The 19,489-nt window shown below is 46.3% G+C and overlaps 1 protein-coding gene across 1 annotated transcript; it reads right to left on the bottom strand.

Annotated features, from left to right (window-relative positions):
* Window positions 1-418: 418 nt before the first annotated feature.
* Window positions 419-16,449, bottom strand: me2 (malic enzyme 2, NAD(+)-dependent, mitochondrial). Its single transcript, XM_083673522.1, has 15 exons — window positions 16,326-16,449; window positions 11,513-11,639; window positions 9,504-9,637; window positions 9,102-9,251; window positions 8,648-8,723; window positions 7,982-8,143; window positions 7,387-7,600; window positions 6,838-6,935; window positions 6,268-6,381; window positions 6,061-6,172; window positions 5,642-5,784; window positions 5,244-5,346; window positions 4,856-4,926; window positions 4,465-4,563; window positions 419-3,827 (listed from the first exon to the last, which is right to left on the bottom strand). Exons 2-15 carry the CDS (start codon window positions 11,618-11,620, stop codon window positions 3,666-3,668), a joined length of 1,746 nt encoding a protein of 581 aa, XP_083529648.1. The 5' UTR covers window positions 11,621-11,639; window positions 16,326-16,449; the 3' UTR covers window positions 419-3,665.
* Window positions 16,450-19,489: the final 3,040 nt, after the last annotated feature.

The raw sequence follows: 19,489 nt of genomic DNA, 5'->3' as shown, positions 1-19,489 counted from the left end.
AGATGATAGCTCCTTGAGTATAGTATAGGATGTAGAACACAAATTGTGATTCACCAGTCCACACCAAGTTCATTGAAAAGTGTATGCATCGCATAGCATTTAAAGACACATTTGACATAATAAAGCTTTATAAGAAAAAGTCTACGATTGCACAGTAGCCATTGTCCCAATCAGTTACTCAGCTAGTGACTTGGTAAATACTTAATATGTCCCTGATCACTATGTGTAGTATGTGTTGATCTGCAGTACATCTTATGATTCGGTGTTCATGACCAGAGGGTCAGTCGTGTAGCTCATATTGCCTTATGCAAGCTTGGAAAGAGACATATGTGACCCTAAAGTGACAAATACACTAGAATAAAAGAACAACAGAAGGTAACAGCAAGTGTAAAACTAGTTTTATTTTGTATTCTGCACCTGTAACAGCACACATACTGATACTTCTGGGGTCTGGAGTAGCACTAAGCTGCTTTTACGCTAAGGCAATATTACTGTGTAACAAAAATATCCTCGATTTATCTGCAGAAACTACACACTAAAGTCATCTGCCTATCTCCGACACAACCTATGAAGAACATTCTGTAAAAAGATAACACTTACCAGGGTTTGCAAACAAATGATTGTGATAGAAATGCAGTTTTTTATCCCCTAGGCATGGCTTTAATTGTAGCCAAACCTATTCTGTGACAGTGAGGGTGTGGTGAATGTTTTCTTCCATAATGGAACATAATATGACTCACATAGAGACTTGAAGGCAACAACAAGTGTAAAACTAGTTTTAATTTGTATTCTGCACCTGTAACAGCACACATACTGATACTGCAGGGGTCTGGAGCAGCACTAAGCTGCGTGTGCGTACGTACGCTAAGGCAATATTACTGCATAACAAAAATATCCTCCAGAAACACACACACACACACACTATGCAGCACACTTCGATGACATTGGTAAAGAAAGGACTGAGAGGGAAAATTCAACCGTATGACTCTGCCAGGACACTTAGTGAATGAATGGAGAACAAAATCAACATTTCACATACACTCACTGAGCACTTCATTAGGAACACTATACTAATACTGGATAGGGCCTCTCGTTGCTCTCAAAACAGCCTCAATTCTTCGTGGCATAGATTTTTCAGGTGCACTTTCAAGCTGTGAATCTCCCGTTCTACCACATCCCAAAGGTGTTCTATTGGATTCAGATCCGGTGACTGGGAAGGCCACTGAACTCATTGTCATGTTCATGAAACCAGTTTGAGACATGAAGGGATGCACATGGTCAGCAACAATACTCAAATAGGCTGTGGCATTCAAGCGATGATTGATTGGTATTAACGGGCCCAAAGTGTGCCAAGAAAACATTCCCCACACCATTACACCACCTCCACCATGAGAAGGTGTACAGGTGTTCCTAATAAAGTCCTCAGTGAGTGTATAACCACATAGCAAGATTTACAGTAGGGCATGAGCACAGTAACTGTACGAATGTTGACATACATGTTACATCAAGAGGTTGGACAGTTACAGGCCGACATAATAACTGTATTAGATAGACAGTCACTTATTGGTTGATTCTAAAACTAAGGGTCCAAGAGGGTGACTATGTTGACAATATAACGCCATCACTTAACATCAACAGGAGGCTACTATAAGAGTATAAATCAAAGATACAATTATGCTTTCGGATATGAAGAAAAACAATACACAGACAGTGTACGCTAGGTTAAATGTGATGAATTGCATTTCCTTTCTTGTTCTTTGGCTGTGCCTGAGGTGAGAGGAGAGAGGTGTTATGGTATGGAGTCATGTTGATGTTAGGGTTAGGGTTAGCAGAGAGATGCCTATAGAAGCCTGTCTCTATCAGTGGAGACTGGTGGAGGTAGAAATCGAAGGCCTGGCTCGTTGTAATGCATGGAACAAAATCAGGAATGGTACCAAACACACATTGTCATCCCCCGATTTATACCTCCACCCTGATATAAAAGCTTTATAATGCATCACTTCTAGGAACAAATCACTGATCTGACATGCCTTGATAGGTGGAAAGCAATGCAGTGAAACGCTTGCTTCGACCAATCCAGTTCTATTGGGATCAGTGATTTCACCATGGAAAGAAGTATTTTAGAAGTATTGCAACAGCGTCTCGGTTGTACGTCAGCAGCCCTAGGTTGGTATTCTAAGCAGATTAACCTTACAGTTCTTCCTTTACGTCACGCCGGATATGTCTCATTGTTCACTCACAAGATACTGGTGGAACGTAAATAGCAAAAACATGAAGCCCGATCGCTGTATCTTATCTGACTTCATTATTTTGTTACCTCTTGTGTAGCCAATACAAATAGTAGCCAGCAGGTAAAAATACGACTGAGATCAGTGCAATGAATCAACAATGATGTGTTGATGACATACAATGTGCCAAGATTATATAAACCGTAGGAAAAAAATGTACGTTTATAAACGTATGCTTCCTATATAGATCCTAAGATTTGAAAGGCTTGCGTACAAGTGTGGGAGTGTAGTTCAGGGGAGGCTGGTGGAGGTAGAAATCGGAGGACGGGCTCATTGTAATGCATGGAATTTGATACCATTCCTCATTCCGTTCCTTGCATTACAATGAACCCGTCCTCTGATTCCTACCTTCGCCAGCCTCCCCTCTGGCGGTGGTATGGGATACAGAACATTCTGTAGCTGGGTTAAACACAGACAATCACATATCTATATAACAATGTAGTTACCAACTGTCAAGAGTCCATCTTCAAGTTCGATATCATCGGTGGGAGACATTTCACACCTACGTGTTAACATACCTAAGCTCTACCTGTACCACCACGCACACTCGGTCAACTCTGTCCCAACTGAGTCACAAGCGCATAAACAACACATAACATATCGTAATAGGACATTTATATAATATCTTATATGGGGAGAAGCACCTTAAAAAACAACAACAAATCTTAAAACCATCACAGTTGTCATATTTACTTAATATATGAAAAGAAAATAATAGAATAATAATAATAATTCATATCAGGTCTCCTTGGTTTGGAGTGTCAGAGTATGTATTATTCCTGTGTAGTCTGGAGTGAATACCAATGGAAACTAATACAGGAACATCAAGGGGGCAGTCCAATAACACAACACAACGGCACATATCCAATATCGAAACAAAACGTACAACGTAAAAACATTGATGTGGTGACATATCCAGATAAATAAATAAAAGTGTTACAAGGTCAAAGCCTCAAGACAAACAAAATGGATGCTTGTTTCTCTAGTGGTTCTTTGCTCTTTGAATAAACCTACCTACCCTCGGAGTGGATTATAAAACTAACTTCCTGGGCGAGTTCTCAGACCCAGATTACTAAACCTAGTCCTGGACTACAGAACATGTTCTATGGAGAATCTCTCTCGTAAATGCTTTCTAGTCCAAGAATGGGCTCAATCCAGGGGAGGCTGGTGGAGGTAGAATTTGGAGGACAGGTTCATTGTAATGCATGGAATGGAACGACACGTGTTTGATACCATTCCTCATTCTGTTCCATGCATTACAATGAGCCCGTCCTCCGATTTCTGCCTCCACAAGCCTCCACCGGCTTAACCTGCATCGAGGAACCCCCCCCCCCCCGCGTTTATTTGTTCTCCCTCTCTCCAAGCCCCCGGAGTCCTCTAGTCAGACTTGGGGGAGAAGTTGACCCCTGGCCAGTCGTAGATGTCGGGGAGGAAGGAGTCGTAGTCCGTCTGCCACGCGGTTGCTCTGACAAACTTGTCCTTGTCCACGGGCTCAGGGTAGCGGAAGGCCATGCCGTTGGCGTACACATACTCTGTCACCTGCAGGGGGCGACAGAGAGACAGGGAGTGAATTGGTAGGTAGGTACACTGAAGGACACTGCAGATGTTCTCCAATCAAACTCGCCCTCTGATATTTCCAGACTGACCATTTTTATATTACGTTTTAGTCATTTAGCAGACGCTTTTATCCAAAGTGACTTACAACAAGTACACTTGTCTAATTAAGTGCATCCAACTGTAACAATGCTAGAGAAAGGAAAGTTGGGGGAAGGGGGGTATTTTAAATGTTTTACCACAGTCCAGGGTTTCAATACCCTGGTCACCTTGTCGCCGATACGGCCTTTCTCCGACCTGAGCACCATACCAAAGGTTACCAGCCCAGGCCCAGCGGGGCCAGAACAATAAAGGAAAGGACACCTAAAGACCAGGAGATGGCGCCAAAGGCTACGAGCACCGCACCGACTGCCAAAAAGCGTAAGACAAGGTCCCCTCAACGATATAACGAAACCCCAACACCACCGGGAGGCCTAATCCTGGAATCTGAGCCTGAGTCCGAGACTGCCCACTAATCGACCAAAACCTATTCTTAAATGAGTTTGACCTTTGATTATGAACTTCTCCCTGTCAGAGTGTATTTTCCAGACAGTAATGGAGATGTTAGGGGAGTGCCTCTGACCTTGACAGCCATCTGGAGAGACACCTCTCTGATGTTGGAGAGAGGAGGGTACAGCCTCCCCTCACTCAGCTCTGCATCTGTCACCTGCTCTGCCAGGGTCTGGAGAGAGACAAGACACACCACACAGTCAACTACTAGACTCATACAGGGGACACACACACACCACCCACACACACACACAACTACTAGACTCATATGGGGGAGGGGAGGGGGGGGGGGGGGGGGGGGAGACACACACCACACACACTCAACTTCTTGACTCATACGGGGGGGGGGGAGACACACTCAACTACTTGACTCAGAGAGAGAGAGAGAGAGAGAGAGAGAGAGAGAGAGAGAGACACACACACACACACACCTGCTAGAGTCATGGGGGGGGGGGGGTTCTGACCTTGGCAGCCTCCAGGAAGACAGTGTCACTGATGTGTCTGACACCACTGAGGATCACAGCCAGGGCCACCCCTGCAGGACAGACCAACATTTAAATATTAAATATGCTTATTAGACGTGTATGAGATGTGGTACGACCTGAACAGCGTTTCATAAAGTACTTAAAGCCTTTCCAGCAGAACTTTGAAACACAATTGACACACAGGGGTGAGTTTCCAGAGAGCTTCGTAGCACTGCGGTCATCATAGCTTAATAAAAAGAAATTCACTTTCCCTATCATCCCAGATTTATGTTTTCAGCTATATTAGTGACTGGTCACGTTAGCCATGTTACTTGTACTAGGACACGTCTACAATACCACATACAAACATTTGACAATCAGCTCTCACCTGGGAAGATGTAGGCGTTGTTTCCTTGTCCGGGTGTGAAGACACGCCCATCAGGGAGGGTCACCACTCCAAACGGACTTCCACTGGCGAACAGACACCTGCCCTGGAGAGAGAAATATACAGAGGGAGGGAGGGGGGGAGGGGGGGGAGAGAGAGTGCACAGGATGAGTGAGTATGTGCCAAGTACACAAGCACTGAAAGTACACAAACAGAACCGCATAGGGTGTAGGAGCTAGGGTGCAGGTTGTAGGGGCTAGGGTGCAGGGTGCAGGGGCTAGGGGCTAAGGTGCAGGGTGTAGGGTGTAGGGGCTAGGGTGCAGGGTGTAGGGGCTAGGGTGCAGGGGCTAGGTTGCAGGGCTCCGTGTGTGTGTGTGTGTGTGTGTGTGTGTGTGTGGTACCTCAGTGAGGGTGTAGGCATCCTCAGCTGTGCACTCAGCCTTGGTGGTGGGGTTGCTCAGGGCAAAGATGATTGGTCGTTCGTTCAGGGTGCCCATGGATTTAATGACGTCGTGGGTGAAGAGACGACCTGCCCCTGATACACCTGGAAACCGGGGTCAGTGGTCAAAGGTCATGACTAAAGATATGGTATAAACAGCAGGAGTTACATGGAGTTAGTTAGACATTTTCTCTCTCTCTCTCTCTCACACACACACACACACACACACACACACACGATGATAAAAATGATAAAAATTCCATCTACAGTACAGTATTAATTATTACTGACAGACTGACTGTTTGGCATTCTGAAGCATAGTTGCTGCTGCTGATAAAAGTTGAATAATTAAATGAATAAAGACAATGTGTGGTGTCTTACCGATGATGGCGGTGGGTTTGATGGTGTTGACGGCGTCTGCGAAGCTCTGGACCTCCCCGGGGCTGTCGTGGACAAACACTTCCTGGTTGCCGTCCGTCCCCTGGGGTCGACCCTTGGTAGGTCACAGTCACACAATGTTACACACTCAACACACTCAACACATGCAGACAGACACACACGCACGTTCGCACTCTCACACACACACACCTTCACTAGCAGACCGTATTTGTCGAACATCCAGATCTTTTTCCTGGCCTCAGCCTGTGACACGCCCTTCTCCATCATGGACATGGTGATCAGGTTGGCGATACCCAGGGCTGCCTGCAGGGGGAGACACTCATTAAACTTTCCTTTTCCTTTTATAAAGGTTATTTTTTGGATTGGGCCAGTCCCACTCTTATATCTTTGCTTCATCGGATAGATAGTGAAGAATGACAGGAAAGTAAGGAGGAAAGGGTATGTCAGGGCAGGGGCCGGATTCAAACCCATGCTAAAATGTTGTAGGTCGTGGTGCCCGACCACTGGACCACTCATTAGGCTTTCCTTTGGGAAACAGGGGAGGGACTGACTAAAATATCACATAAGAGCCAAGAATGAATGAAAAATGATTGAGAAAAGATTTGAATGAATTTCCAGTATGATAAAAGAGGCCTAGATAATTAATACACATAAAAGTACAAAGGTCAAAAACTGTGCTCTACATGTATGGATGGACGGATGGACGGATGGATGGATGGACGGACGTATGGACGGATGGATGAAAACAGTGCGTCTTACCTCCCCAGCCCCCAGGAACAGGACCCTGTGTTCGGTGATGGGTTTACCAATGGCCCTCTGAGCTGCCAATAGCCCTGCCAGGGCTACTGCTGCCGTCCCTACACCACAACAACAACAACAACACACTGTAAGAACAGGTCACTACATGGATAATCCAATTCATTACATAATGTTCACTACAATACTGTACATGACAACATGCTAGATTGACGTCATATGTTTAGTATTGAAGTGTCTTAAAACACAAGAACACAAACACTTTAGCGCCATCTAGAGGCAGGGTTAAAGACTGTTTTATACTTTTAAATATCTACCCATGCCCTGCTGACACACCTTCTCCTCCTTAATTTCCTATCTTTGTCTTTATCTCTTTCCAATAAAAGGGATCGCCCCACTCAAAGAATATATACAAATAACTGAACTATATATTTTGTAATCAGAACACTCTTGAAAAAGAGACCGTGGTTTCAAAAGGGACTTCCTTGAATAAACAAAGGATAAATAAATAAATGACAAAATCCTCGACAATATACAAGTGTTGGTTCAGACCTTGGATGTCATCGTTGAAGGTGCAGTACTTCTCTCTGTACTTCCTGATCAGACGGAAGGCGTTGTGGTTCCCAAAGTCCTCAAACTGGATGAGCGTCCCTTGGCCGTACTTGTCCACCACTGCCTCCATGAACTCATCGATCAGGTCGTCGTACATCTGGGAGCGGTCCCGCTTCTGGTACAGGCCCATGTAGAACGGGTCCTTCAGCAGGGTCTGGGATAGGGGACGTGGTCGAGAAAGAGACTGAATATTCATCGATCGATAGGACTAGGTTCGAACCCAAGCGTCGTCCAACAGTTCGTGCTTGTGTAGTGGAGGTGGTCTGGAATCACACCCTCGTGATGAGGTAGCCCTGTCTGAGACATTGAGAAACTCAAGTGTCACCCCCTCAGACCTTGAGGATGTCCTCTTGGCCTAGTGGTAGACGCTTGGGTCTTCCACATGGTGGGTGACCTGGGTTCGAACCCCGCCCATCACAACTGCTTACCTTGAACCTTGTTTGGTGTGTTCGTTGCAATGCTACAGTATTATACAGTATGTGTTTATATAACATTGTCTAATGAACTCAATCAACCATTCAACCAATCAGCGCACCTCGTTGTCCGTCCCCACGTCGATGACGACAGGCAGGCACCTCTCGGGCCTGATGCCAGCGCAGGCGGTGTAGAGACACAGCTTGCCCACAGGGATGCCCATCCCGAACACCCCTAGGTCCCCCAGACCCAGGATACGCTCCCCGTCTGTCACCACCACGGCCTGGGGAGGGAGAGTGGACGGACATTCAGACAGAGACACACACACACACACACACACACACACACACACACACACACACACACACACACACACACACACACACACACACACACACACACACACACACACACACAGACATAAACGACAAGGGTTAGAATGTCCTTTAGAGTGGTGAATGGTCAGTCGATGTGGCCTTGCTGTCAGTTGCAATGCCTGTCAGCATCTTTATTGAAATCACTGGAGCAGCAGAAAAGTTGCAGTACACATTCCTTTCTTTTCACTTATCTTCTTCTTCCTGCCCCTGTGACTACTTTGTATGTGCATAAAGCCTCTCTTTTCTTAGGGACTGGCCTAACATGACTATATAGCCCAGCAGGGCTCTAAGGGACTATGGCCTAACATGACTATATAGCCCAGCAGGGCTCTAAGGGACTGTGGCCTGCCATCCTTCTATAGCACAGCATATGTTCATCACTGTGGTCTGGGACTGGGAGTTGAGCATACCGATATGTTTGTCTCTGGCCAGTTGTCCAGTATAGAGCGGACGTGTCCTCGGTCCAGGATGGAGATGAACAAGCCTCTGTGGGCAGAACAACACAGTAGTCAAGTCACACATCAATAGATTTAGCTACCACTGTATTTGCCTCATAGGGTGCCTAAGGTCTTGGTGGGGACTTTCATTTTGCCACATTATGAGACATTGTGAGCTACTTAACCCATGTCAAATCTTAGCTGTGTCTAAAACTATGCATTATACAGTACACTTACTACAGTGATTTAAAGTAGGTATGTTATTCTTGCAAATATAAAGGCTCATCGAGGCTACACTAAAGCTTGGCCGTTTGAGGCTATACGAAAGCTTGGCTGGTCGAGGCAAAACTAAAGCTTGGCTGGTCGAGGTTATACTAGCTCTAACCACCTACTAGATGATCTCAGACAGTCAGGACAAAGCTCTTACTTGGGTCTCCTGAAGATGTGGCCGTACTGCGTGCAAGCCAGGCCCACAGTAGGGGTGTAGACAATGGGCATCAGCTCCTCTATGTCCTCCATCAGCACACGGTAGAACAGCCTCTCATTCCTCTCCTGGATCCCCATCAGGTAGATGTACCTGGAGAGGGGGGAGGGAAGGAGGAGGGTGGGGAAGCAGGGAGGGGGGGTTGGAGAAGGGTAAGAGAGAAAGGTCTGTTAGAGTGTCTGAGACAGAGGTAGTCAGTCAATTTTAAAAAGTTTGAATATCACATTGCTCGTACACAAAATCAACATATGCCCCGAATGAAGATATGAAACAAGCTGTAATAAGCAACAAATGGGATTCAGTTACGTTAAAAACTGTAGACTTAAACATCAGGCCTAGCCTCACTTCTCTAAAGGGTCGGTCATCTTCTTCAGGTTCCTCTGGAAGCGCATGGCCTGGATGTCCTGGGACTCCACCTTAGGAGGCAGCAGGCCCTGGAGCCCCAACATCTGTCTCTCTGGCAGGGAGAACGCCATACCCTGGGGTGGGAGAGAGAGAGGGAGGGAAGGAGAGAGAGAGAGATTTAGAGTGAGCGATGGAAGGGTGAGAAGGGGGGGGGGGGGGGGCAGGGAGAATAGGAAATAAAAGAGAGCGAAATGGAGAGCGATGAAGGGAGAGGGAGAGAAAGAGGAAGAGATTAAAAGAGGGTTAGAAAGAGTTCACATTGCCAGTGAGCGAACGTGATCAGACAGGTACTCGGTGAAATGAACACAGAGCCTAGACACAGGGAGAGGCAGCATGACTACTCTGCTCCAGAGACAGTCAGTTCATCATGGGCAGGCTGGATAGGGGACAGCTACCCTCTACACTCACTGCTGAGATTAGCTATGGAACTGTGTTTGTGTAACTGGCAGGTTTCGAACCGAGGACCTCTCGTTTGGATGCCACAGACGGAAACCAGCCCTGATGTGGGGTCAGTTTTCAAGCCCCTCCCCGGTGGTTAGGTTCTGTATGGGTAAGCTGATCTGTGCCTAGGAGCAGTTCGCCCCTGACCTGGACCCATAGCTTTCTATTCCCATGTAATGAATGTGTGTGTGTGTGTGTGTGTGTGTGTGTGTGTGTGTGTGAGAGTGTGTGAGTGTGTGAGTGTGAGCATTTGTCTCTGCTGGGTCCACAGGTCTGTTTTTACAGTCTGTTCTTTGAACCGAGGGTGTGAGATGAGAACCTGTGGTCTCAAGGAATCTCAGGTCAGATTCTGAATGTCTCCCCTTGGTCAGGGTAGGTGGGGTGGTGGGGGTAGGACAGGGTAGGGGGGTGGGAGTGGGGGGTGTATAGCCTAGGAAGCCAATAAGGAGGAATCTTAGGGGAAACACCCCTCTAGGGGGTGGGGTGGAAGGGGAGAGGGGGTGGCACAGGCACGTGCTTTCATGTTCATTCTGCCTGTTGGACGGTGTGTGTGTTTGCCTGCCTGTGTGCATTAAGGGCCTGTGTGCGTGTGCCTGCTTGTGTGTATGAGGGCCTGTGTGTGTGTGTGTGTGTGTGTGTGTGTGTGTGTGTGTGTGTGTGTGTGCACGTACACGTGCATGTTTACTGTCCAAGAATGAAACATGAGATCAGGACAGGCCCACATGGAAACCATCACCATCACGAGAGAGAGAGAAAGAGAGAGAGAGAGAAACAGGGAGGGGGGGACTAGCTAGCTACAGTACAGTATTCAGGCCCACATGGAAGCCATAACTAGGGAGAACTAGCTAGCTACAGTACGATAGATAGATAGATAGATAGATAGATAGATAGATAGATAGATAGATAGATAGGTACTTCATTGATCCCTGAGTGAAAATTAAGGATTCTGTATTCTGGGTAACATATCATAACTCCTAGATGGGGCTCTCTTCCCCCTGAGTAGTTGACAACGCAGCTGCATTCTGCTGACTCACCCTGCTGATGCACTCTACACTGAAACCCCGTTTCCCCTCTCTGTAGGACACACATAATCACTTTCAGACGGAAATGAGCAGCCAACTGCCGTTATTACCCGTTTATCAGGGAGGCTGGTGGAGGTAGAAATGAGGAATGGTATCAAACACCATTCCTCATTCACACACACGTTTGATACCCTTCCTCATTCTGTTCCATGCATTACAATGAGTAAGTCCTCCGATTTCTACCTTCACCAGCCTCCCTTGGTATCCATCCCAGGGCTGTGGAGGCCACTGAACAGGTCTATACAACGGGGAGAGGGTATTGGACTGCAGAAATATTGCCGTCTCCCAGGAGACCAGGGGGTGGAAGTGGGGGTGAGGGGTCTGCAACAGTGAATGCACTTACTGGATGAGAATATGCTGGTGTTGATTACACAACACAGCAGGGGTGAATCCCTGGTGACAGGGGGGGTAGACGGGGGTCCTTACCTTGTTGGTGCGGGGGTTGAGCATCAGGGGCTTGCCCTTCTCCTTGGTGTGTGTCCATCTGCAGGCGGTCACACAGGGACGCAGAGACACCCTCAGTCTGGACAACATGGTGGAGGGGGGTCAGGCTCTGGAGGGGCGGACACACACACACACACAATTATTATAGTATATCTGAAATAGTAGCGTACTGTACACCTATCCAAACCAGGCGAGGCTGCTGGGGGCAGAAATCTGAGAACAGGCTCATTGTTATTTGATACCATTCCTCATTCCATTCCATGCATTACAATGAGCCCATCCTCCGATTTCAACCTCCACCAGCCTCCCCTGATCAGAACTAGAAAGGAAAGTCTTGATCTGAACGGACATCAGTGATTGTACGCCACCAACACTCATCTGACAATCCATCACAGACACACACACACACACACACACACACACACACACACACACACACACACACACACACCAGGATTACATCTGCTGACGACAGCAACAGAGAGGTTGTAATCTGGCCGGGAGAAAGTAATTTACTCTCAATCAATCTGAAACACAACACAAGTCCTTGGAAAGATTGCCTTAATCCTCTTCTGGAAGGAACGCTATAAATTCGAAAGCTAAAATGAATTCATAATCAAAGGAAATGTAGTTGTTGTAGAAGTAGGCCTAGTTGTGCTTTCAACCAGAAAACATAGCTTGGTACGCTGTAGCAGGGGAGGTTGGTGGAGGTAGAAATCGGAGGACAGCCTCATTATAAAGCATGGAACGGAATGAGGAATAGTATCAGATACCATTCCATGCCTTACAATGAAGCCATCCTCCAATTTCTACCTCCACCAGCCTCCCCTGCTACAGCGTACTAACCTCCAGTCAGAACTTGGATCAACCTGTGATGCTGTACACAACCATCTCTCTTCACGTCCCTAGCCTCCATTCTGCCTGGCTGAAGCTAAGCTAAAACCCCGGCTAGGCTAGGCTAGGCTGAGCCTCCAGTCAGAACTGGTAGCTGGTCATTGGTGATACACAACCATCTCTGTTCACGCTCCTAGTGTCCATTGTGCCTGCCTAGCCTATTAGTCAGGCCTAGCTCATTGTAGCTAGCATGTCATGCGTGCAGACACAAACACAGACCTGCTGTTTGGTTTGCTGCAACATTCTGGTCGCAATGCAGCCAGGGCTTAACACACTATGCCAATGCAGCAGTCCCATTTCCCTGACCTGTGTGTGTGTGTGTGTGTGTGTGTGTTTTCTCTCTCTCTCGCTCTCCCTCCCTCCCTCCCTCCATCCATCTCCCCCTCTCTGTCTCCCTCCCCCCCTCCCTCCCTCTCTCTGTCTGTCGCCCCCCTCTCTGTCTCCCTTCCTCTGGTTCTCTGTTGTTGATAACTCAACTCTTTCATAGCTGCTGCTGTGCTGATGCTGCTGACTATGCAACAGGCAAGGCCTGGAGTGGGGGGGCTGGGGAGAGGAAACGCTACTATTTAGGGAATAGAAAACAGGCTATTGTTGCATGATTGGCCATTTGGTCTCACAAGTCATTTGGAAACCTTCACCAGAGAGAGACTAATGCCAGACAGAGTCATGATCAAAGTGAATTACTTGGCCTAAGTTTACTGGAAACCTTCTCAAAGTGAATTACTTGAGCCATTAGGAAACCTTCAACAGAGAGCTAGGCTAAAGCTTGAGACTCAAGACAGAGTCATGATCAAAGGGAACTTTGAATGAACTGTCACATGTTTAGATTGAACAATGAGTCATCTCTTTAATAATAACATCGGCGGTCAGGAAATGAGAAAACTGGAAAATGCTTGTCAACAATGCTGCCAGAACTGTTGCCTTTGAGTTGAAGCATGCATGGTTCGGTTTGAATGCCTCGATGGTGACTGTACACTAAACGGTTTCATGCTCTGAAAAACAACTAGTCCAGCGAGTCTTCTCCACCCTCTCCCAACGCATCCAGCAACCAGCATCTAGCAGGCCATCTGGGTAGCTAACCACCCCCCCCCCCCTTCCCTCCTCTCCAGTCCTGTCCTGTCCTCCCCTTCCCTCCTCTCCAGTCCTGTCCTGTCCTCCCCTTCCCTCCTCTCCAGTCCAGTCCTGTCCTGTCCTCCCCTCCTCTCCTGTCTCTGTCCTCCCCTCCCCTCCCCCCGTGTCACCATTATCATCTCTTATCCTCTATACTATAGGAAGCAGACAGCCGTCAACCACTTGATAACAGAACAGCATAGATAAGATAACACTACAGAAACAAGAGTAAAACGATAAAGCACACAACCAGAGAGCAACCATCGTATGCCTACAGAAAGCTAGGCCATATTCGATAGCCACAGGTGACACCAGTGAGCACAATCAAGCTCACTTTGAGAGGATAATAGCGGGAATATCCGTTGCTAGCTGACTATGAATTCACGCTGAACAGTGAAGGATGGGCTTAGGGTCATTCACAACCACAGCCGCTCTGCACACTGTAGACAACACAACCTGCAACATTGACGATCTAGGGCTAAGCTAGCAAGAGACTAGCTAGCTTAGCCAGTGTTAACAACCATTAACTTGTCTTTGAGTTGCTAAGTTTAGCTAGTATTAACAACCATTAACTCGCTTTCGTAGTCATGCGGTTTGGGTGGAAGTCTGGCAAACTGTCGGCAACACACCCTGCAACATGAGGCTATGATCTATCAGTTGACAATGATATGTTAGGTTTAGTTATTCTTAACAACTATCAACATTACATTAGTCAGGCCGTTGGACGGAAGTCTGGCACAGTGAGGGGTCGTCCTACGGTCATTCAGAGGCCCTCTAGTCTGTGTACGGTAGGTAGGCAACACAACCTGCAATGGTCAGCATGTCTTCACAGCCATTAACCTGACTATCATAGGCATGCTTGTTGAAAGGAAGTCAGGCTATAATGTTGCTTTGCGCTCTGTTGGCAATACTGCTGGTGTCTGCAAAGGAGCTTCTAGGAACTTTGGAACCATGACTACATCCAGCCAGCCAAGACCCCCACAGTGAAAAACAAGTGGGGATCAGGGTATAGTGGACAACAAATCCCAATCTAGCACAGCAAGGATCTCTTCCGACTGAACTGATTCCAAATGGTAATAGGCTTAATATCCTATTATACTTTAGACAAATTTAGACTTCATAATTGGCCTTGACCTTCAGTAGAGCTAGCCTACTTCTCTTGTCTTCAGTGATTTCGATGATGAAGCGCAGGTTGGGCTGGTACACACCAGGGGGGGCTGGTGGAGGTAGGAATCAGAGGACGGGCATTCCAGTCATTGGAATGCATGGAATGGAATAAGGAATGGTATCAAACACTGATTCCATTCCATGCATTACAATGACCCCGTCCACCGATTTCTACCTCCACCAGCCTCTCCTGGATAGGACTACTGTATTCCAATTCCAACATCTGCACTAGTATACTGCATAGAATGAGGTAATGTAATTGCCCATGCATTCTACATAGTATGCTTGTGTGGACATTAAGACATGGCCTATGTCTAGCCTGTGTGTGAAACCTGTGACATGAACAGCAAAGCAAACACCGCTGCTGTTGAAGCAACAGGGATGGTTTCATCTATTCAGGAAATTACTCTGCAGTGCAAATAGAGAGCCACTCCTATTTTTTCACTTTTAACTCTGCATCCTTCCTTTCATTATGCTGTCGCTATACCATAGATCAAACCACTCCCTCAAGACTCTTGTAATAACATGATTACGACGTTTTATTACAGAGCTTAACAAGGGGCAAAGTATACTATATAGAAAGACAGTCTAACAGAGTAGATGAATAGCTTTTGTCAAAGCACACAAACAGGTGTGGTGGGTGGCTTAGCTTAAACAATTTAAGGGGTGAGTTATTCTCTTTGACATGAATGGAAAGATAATTCAGCAGGCCTAAGTCCCTCTGAGAAACAAACCGTTCCATACTATACTGTATCTTGCTGTTGGAAACATAGCCCACTAAAAAGTGCTTCAAATTCAATTGCCTCTTCAAAGAGCGGGCTAGCTATTCCTGTACCTAAGGCCCTCTGCCCTTTCCCCATCCGTGACATTTGAACTGGTTATTTCGGTCACTAGCCGGGACGTACAATGACGGCGGCTTGTGTGTGAGTGGAGGAGGGCTGTTTAGGAACCATACCATAAACAACAAATAGCCTGGTTCGCAGCAGGCTGAGGCTGGTTCTTCAGCTAGACTTGAGGTAGTCGACGGCTGCCGGCTTTTGAGTGTCTGATACTGAGGTCAATTTCAATTGGTTTTGTGTTTACCAGAAGCTGTGACACACAGTTGGTGGTTAGGACTGGCAGTGCCACCCATAGCTAATTCAAATGTACAGACACAACTGAATCAGAATAGTTGGGTGGCACAAAGGCGTATTACTGTGGTGCAGCAAGCAAGGACATGTAAATAGTAGCGGGGTAATGGTATTTGCATAGTGACATGCTGTATTTAAATAGTAATGTATGACAGGAAGCTTGGGCTCTGCTCATGATGCCTTTGTGAAGCAAGCCTTTCATACAGTGCTTCTGTTACAGCAACAACAGACAAATAAAATCAACTGACTGAAAATATACTAGCTGTTTATAACAGCATAATGACTGTAAAGTTATATACAGAACTCAACAGAAAAAAACCCCGCATCAACTGATAATGGAAGATGTTCATCATCAAAACTGGCATGTTGCCACATTATTAGCTTGCTAGCATTAGTCCTTGCTACCGCTATTGAATTGAATGCTAGGGGGTGCGTTAAAGTTGTTTTTAAAGACGTACGCTTATACGTGAGAAGCAAATAACGTGACACCTTACCTCCGCTTAGGGTTGAGTGAAGAATAGTCCTTTTATCCTACAATTTACAGTCAGAGAGCATAGTACAGCAGCTGTTTCGTGCGAGATGTCATAGATTGCTGAATGACCGCTTCGTTCCTTGACAGTCGCGGCATATGCGCAGTTTGTAGAAAGATGAGACTCAAGGCAGTAGGGGAATATGACCGAGTAGCAAATCAGAAACCGGCATTTCCATCTCGACTACCGTAAAAACAGCGAGGATTGAGACTTGAGAAACTTGTTTTTAGATATTTACGGTAAAGGCTTTCCATTCACCAACCTCTTTACATGCGCTTTGAACCTCAGGGGTTTTCAAGCTCACTTACTTGTGACATTAGATGTGACTGAGCACATTTCATTAAGCATTCTCACACAACAGATAGCACGCTATACATATTGCATGACTTAATTGACTTTAGGAATTCTTTATGAAGTGGCCCTCAATGTCGGCCAGGGGAGGCTGGTGGAGGTAGAAATTGTAGGACAGGCTCATTGTAATGCATCGCATGGAATATCACACGTGTTTGATTCCTTATCCCATGCCATGCATTACAATGAGCCCGTGCTCCGATTTCTACCTCCACCAGCCTCCCCTGATGTAGGCATCACCTTAAATCATGACCAGGCAGCCACTGTCTGTGGAACTATATCATAACATCAAAACCAAATAGGCGTGCCTCTACTGTATAGTTACATATCCACATATTCACATATGCCAGCTATCACCATCTTTAAACAGGTTGCAGTGATCTGCATTGACCAGTAAGGACCACTAGAGGACAGCAGAGATCTCTTTACACATCCGTGATAGGATTGACTGGCAGATTTAGTTTTATAATTCTTTGCAAAATCATCTATTCTTACGGCACATATATAGCATATCAATCTTTCACCAAAATACTAATGAAATTCTGAGGACACACATTTTTATGTATCCTTTATTTACCAGAGAAATCACATTGTAATGTTAATCTCTTTTGCTAGTGAGCCCTGGCTGGCCAAGAAGGCAGCATACACAACGTTACACAGACACAGAAAACACAGCAGTATCTAACATATAGTATAGCAATTTGCTTGGTAAAAATAGTGCAAAGCGCATAGAAGAACTTAAAAGAGCTCAGTTCCTCGTGATGAAGGGTTAAAAACAGGAGTTAAAAGCATGTCACATGTGGCCTGGGGTGGTCCAGTGGTAGAAGAACCATGGCATGTCCATGTTGGCATGGGTTTGAATCTGGCCCATGCCCTGCTGACATACCCTCTCCTGTCTTTCTCTATGAAAGAAACATTGAGAGTGGGACTGCCCCACTCCTAGTAATCTCTAGGCTACCTGCTGCCCTGTAAGATAAGGCTTAATGGCCTTGACTCATGAGTGCAGCACGTCCATTTTAAGGGCATCGTCTGAGAGTTGATGAAGGTTAGATGGATTCACAGTCCAGTCCCCCCCCTACCTTCCTCACCCCCCCCCCCTGCTGTGCCAAGGATATGCCAGAGCACACAGGAGATTCATCCTCAGTAACAGCAGTGCTGATAGCAGCAGTCAAATAAGGACACAGAGAACACCCCCGCCACAGAATGTGTTTAGTAAACTTTTATTTTTTTTGTTGATCAGCAAAAAAAATGAACTGCAAAAAAGTATAGTGTAATTGATCTGAGCAGTGAAAGCTCCAGCCTCCACTGAATAGGCCTACTGTATCAGGGGAGGCTGGTGGAGGTAGAAATCAGAGGACATGTGTTTGACACGCATTCCTCATTCCATTCCATGCATTACAGTGAGCCCATCCTCTGATTTCTACCTCCACCAGCTTCCCCTGTACTGTACTGTACTGTATATAACACAAGCAGGACACTCAAGTAAAAGAGGGGACCTGGTCTACAAACTGGCCTCGAAGGTAAAACATGAAGTTTAAAAACATCTGACACTTTTCATCAAGCCATGCAAAACACATTCAGCAAGCTGGAAGCATTAGGCTGCCCTGAGACACGGTCATACAGTAACCTGGTTCTCAGACTACTAGGAAAACATTGTGTACTTAGCAACACTGTTAGGTCTGAACTGTCTTGTGTGTTACTGGTATTATTGCTGACTTGTTGTTTTTTACCTGGAAAGGAGTTCACTGGTATTGTCTTGACTCTGGTCCCTAACAGTGCTTTATACTGTATATGTCTGATGTGCTATTGGTTGGTTACGATGACATGAGGAAACCTTGCTCTGCTGTAGAGAGAGTTTGCACCAGGGGAGGCTGGTGGAGGAAGAAATCGGAGGACGGGCTCATTGTAATGCATGGGATGGAAGGAGGAGTGTTTGATACCATTCCTAATTCCACTCCATGCATTACAATGAGCCCGTCCTCCGATTTCTACCTCCACCAGCCTCCCCTGGTTGGCACCTGTTGCAGTTTCAAGAATGAACGACAACAGCTCCTTGTGTCTCATTTACTGTAGAATGTTACAACACCATATTGTGCAAATGATCAATTCCTCATCATCATCATTTCCATAATATCATATCATTTTAATGATGGTCAATTCAACCATTTGAGAGCAACTTGAGCTGTAATAGCCCGGAACAGCAGCTGTGGTACAACTGTGAGCTGAGGTGTTTGGAGAGAGAGCTTTGATGAGTTTGACCCCGTTGACTGTGGCCGGCTGGTCATGTGACTGCTCCTAAGGCTTCCCTGCTATCAGCTATCAGCTAGCTAATAGCTAGCTATCTGCTGGCTCGGCCGACTACTGTGCTGTTACTACTGTATAGCTACTGTGCTGCCTGTAGCCTATAGCATGGTGTGATCCACACACGGGAGTGTAAAAGCCACTTAGTATCTTGCTGAATATCTTACTGACTGTGTGAGAACAGTCTGTTGTAGTTCAAAGAAATAAAACACACACATTAAAGCTGTAGTTAAAACTGTCAACACACCATTACAGCCGTCGGAGAGAGACGCTGTCGCGATAAAGAAACAGTAGTTGAATTAATTTATACAATAATTTTACAAGGTACAATTATTGGTTGGAGATCTCAGCAGCAGGGTTAACAGTGAAACACCATCAACATCGCTATAGGAGACCCAGGGCCAGGCGCCACCCCCTCTTAGACTGTAAGTCAGTCCAGCCTTCTGTCTACAGCGGGGGAGGCTGGTGGAGGTAGA

Source organism: Argentina silus (assembly GCF_951799395.1).
Source record: "Argentina silus genome assembly, chromosome: 7".
NCBI classification, from domain to species: Eukaryota; Metazoa; Chordata; class Actinopteri; order Argentiniformes; family Argentinidae; genus Argentina; species Argentina silus.
The sequence above is the reverse complement of the archived record's forward strand: the minus strand, read 5'-3'. Positions and strand labels throughout refer to the sequence as shown.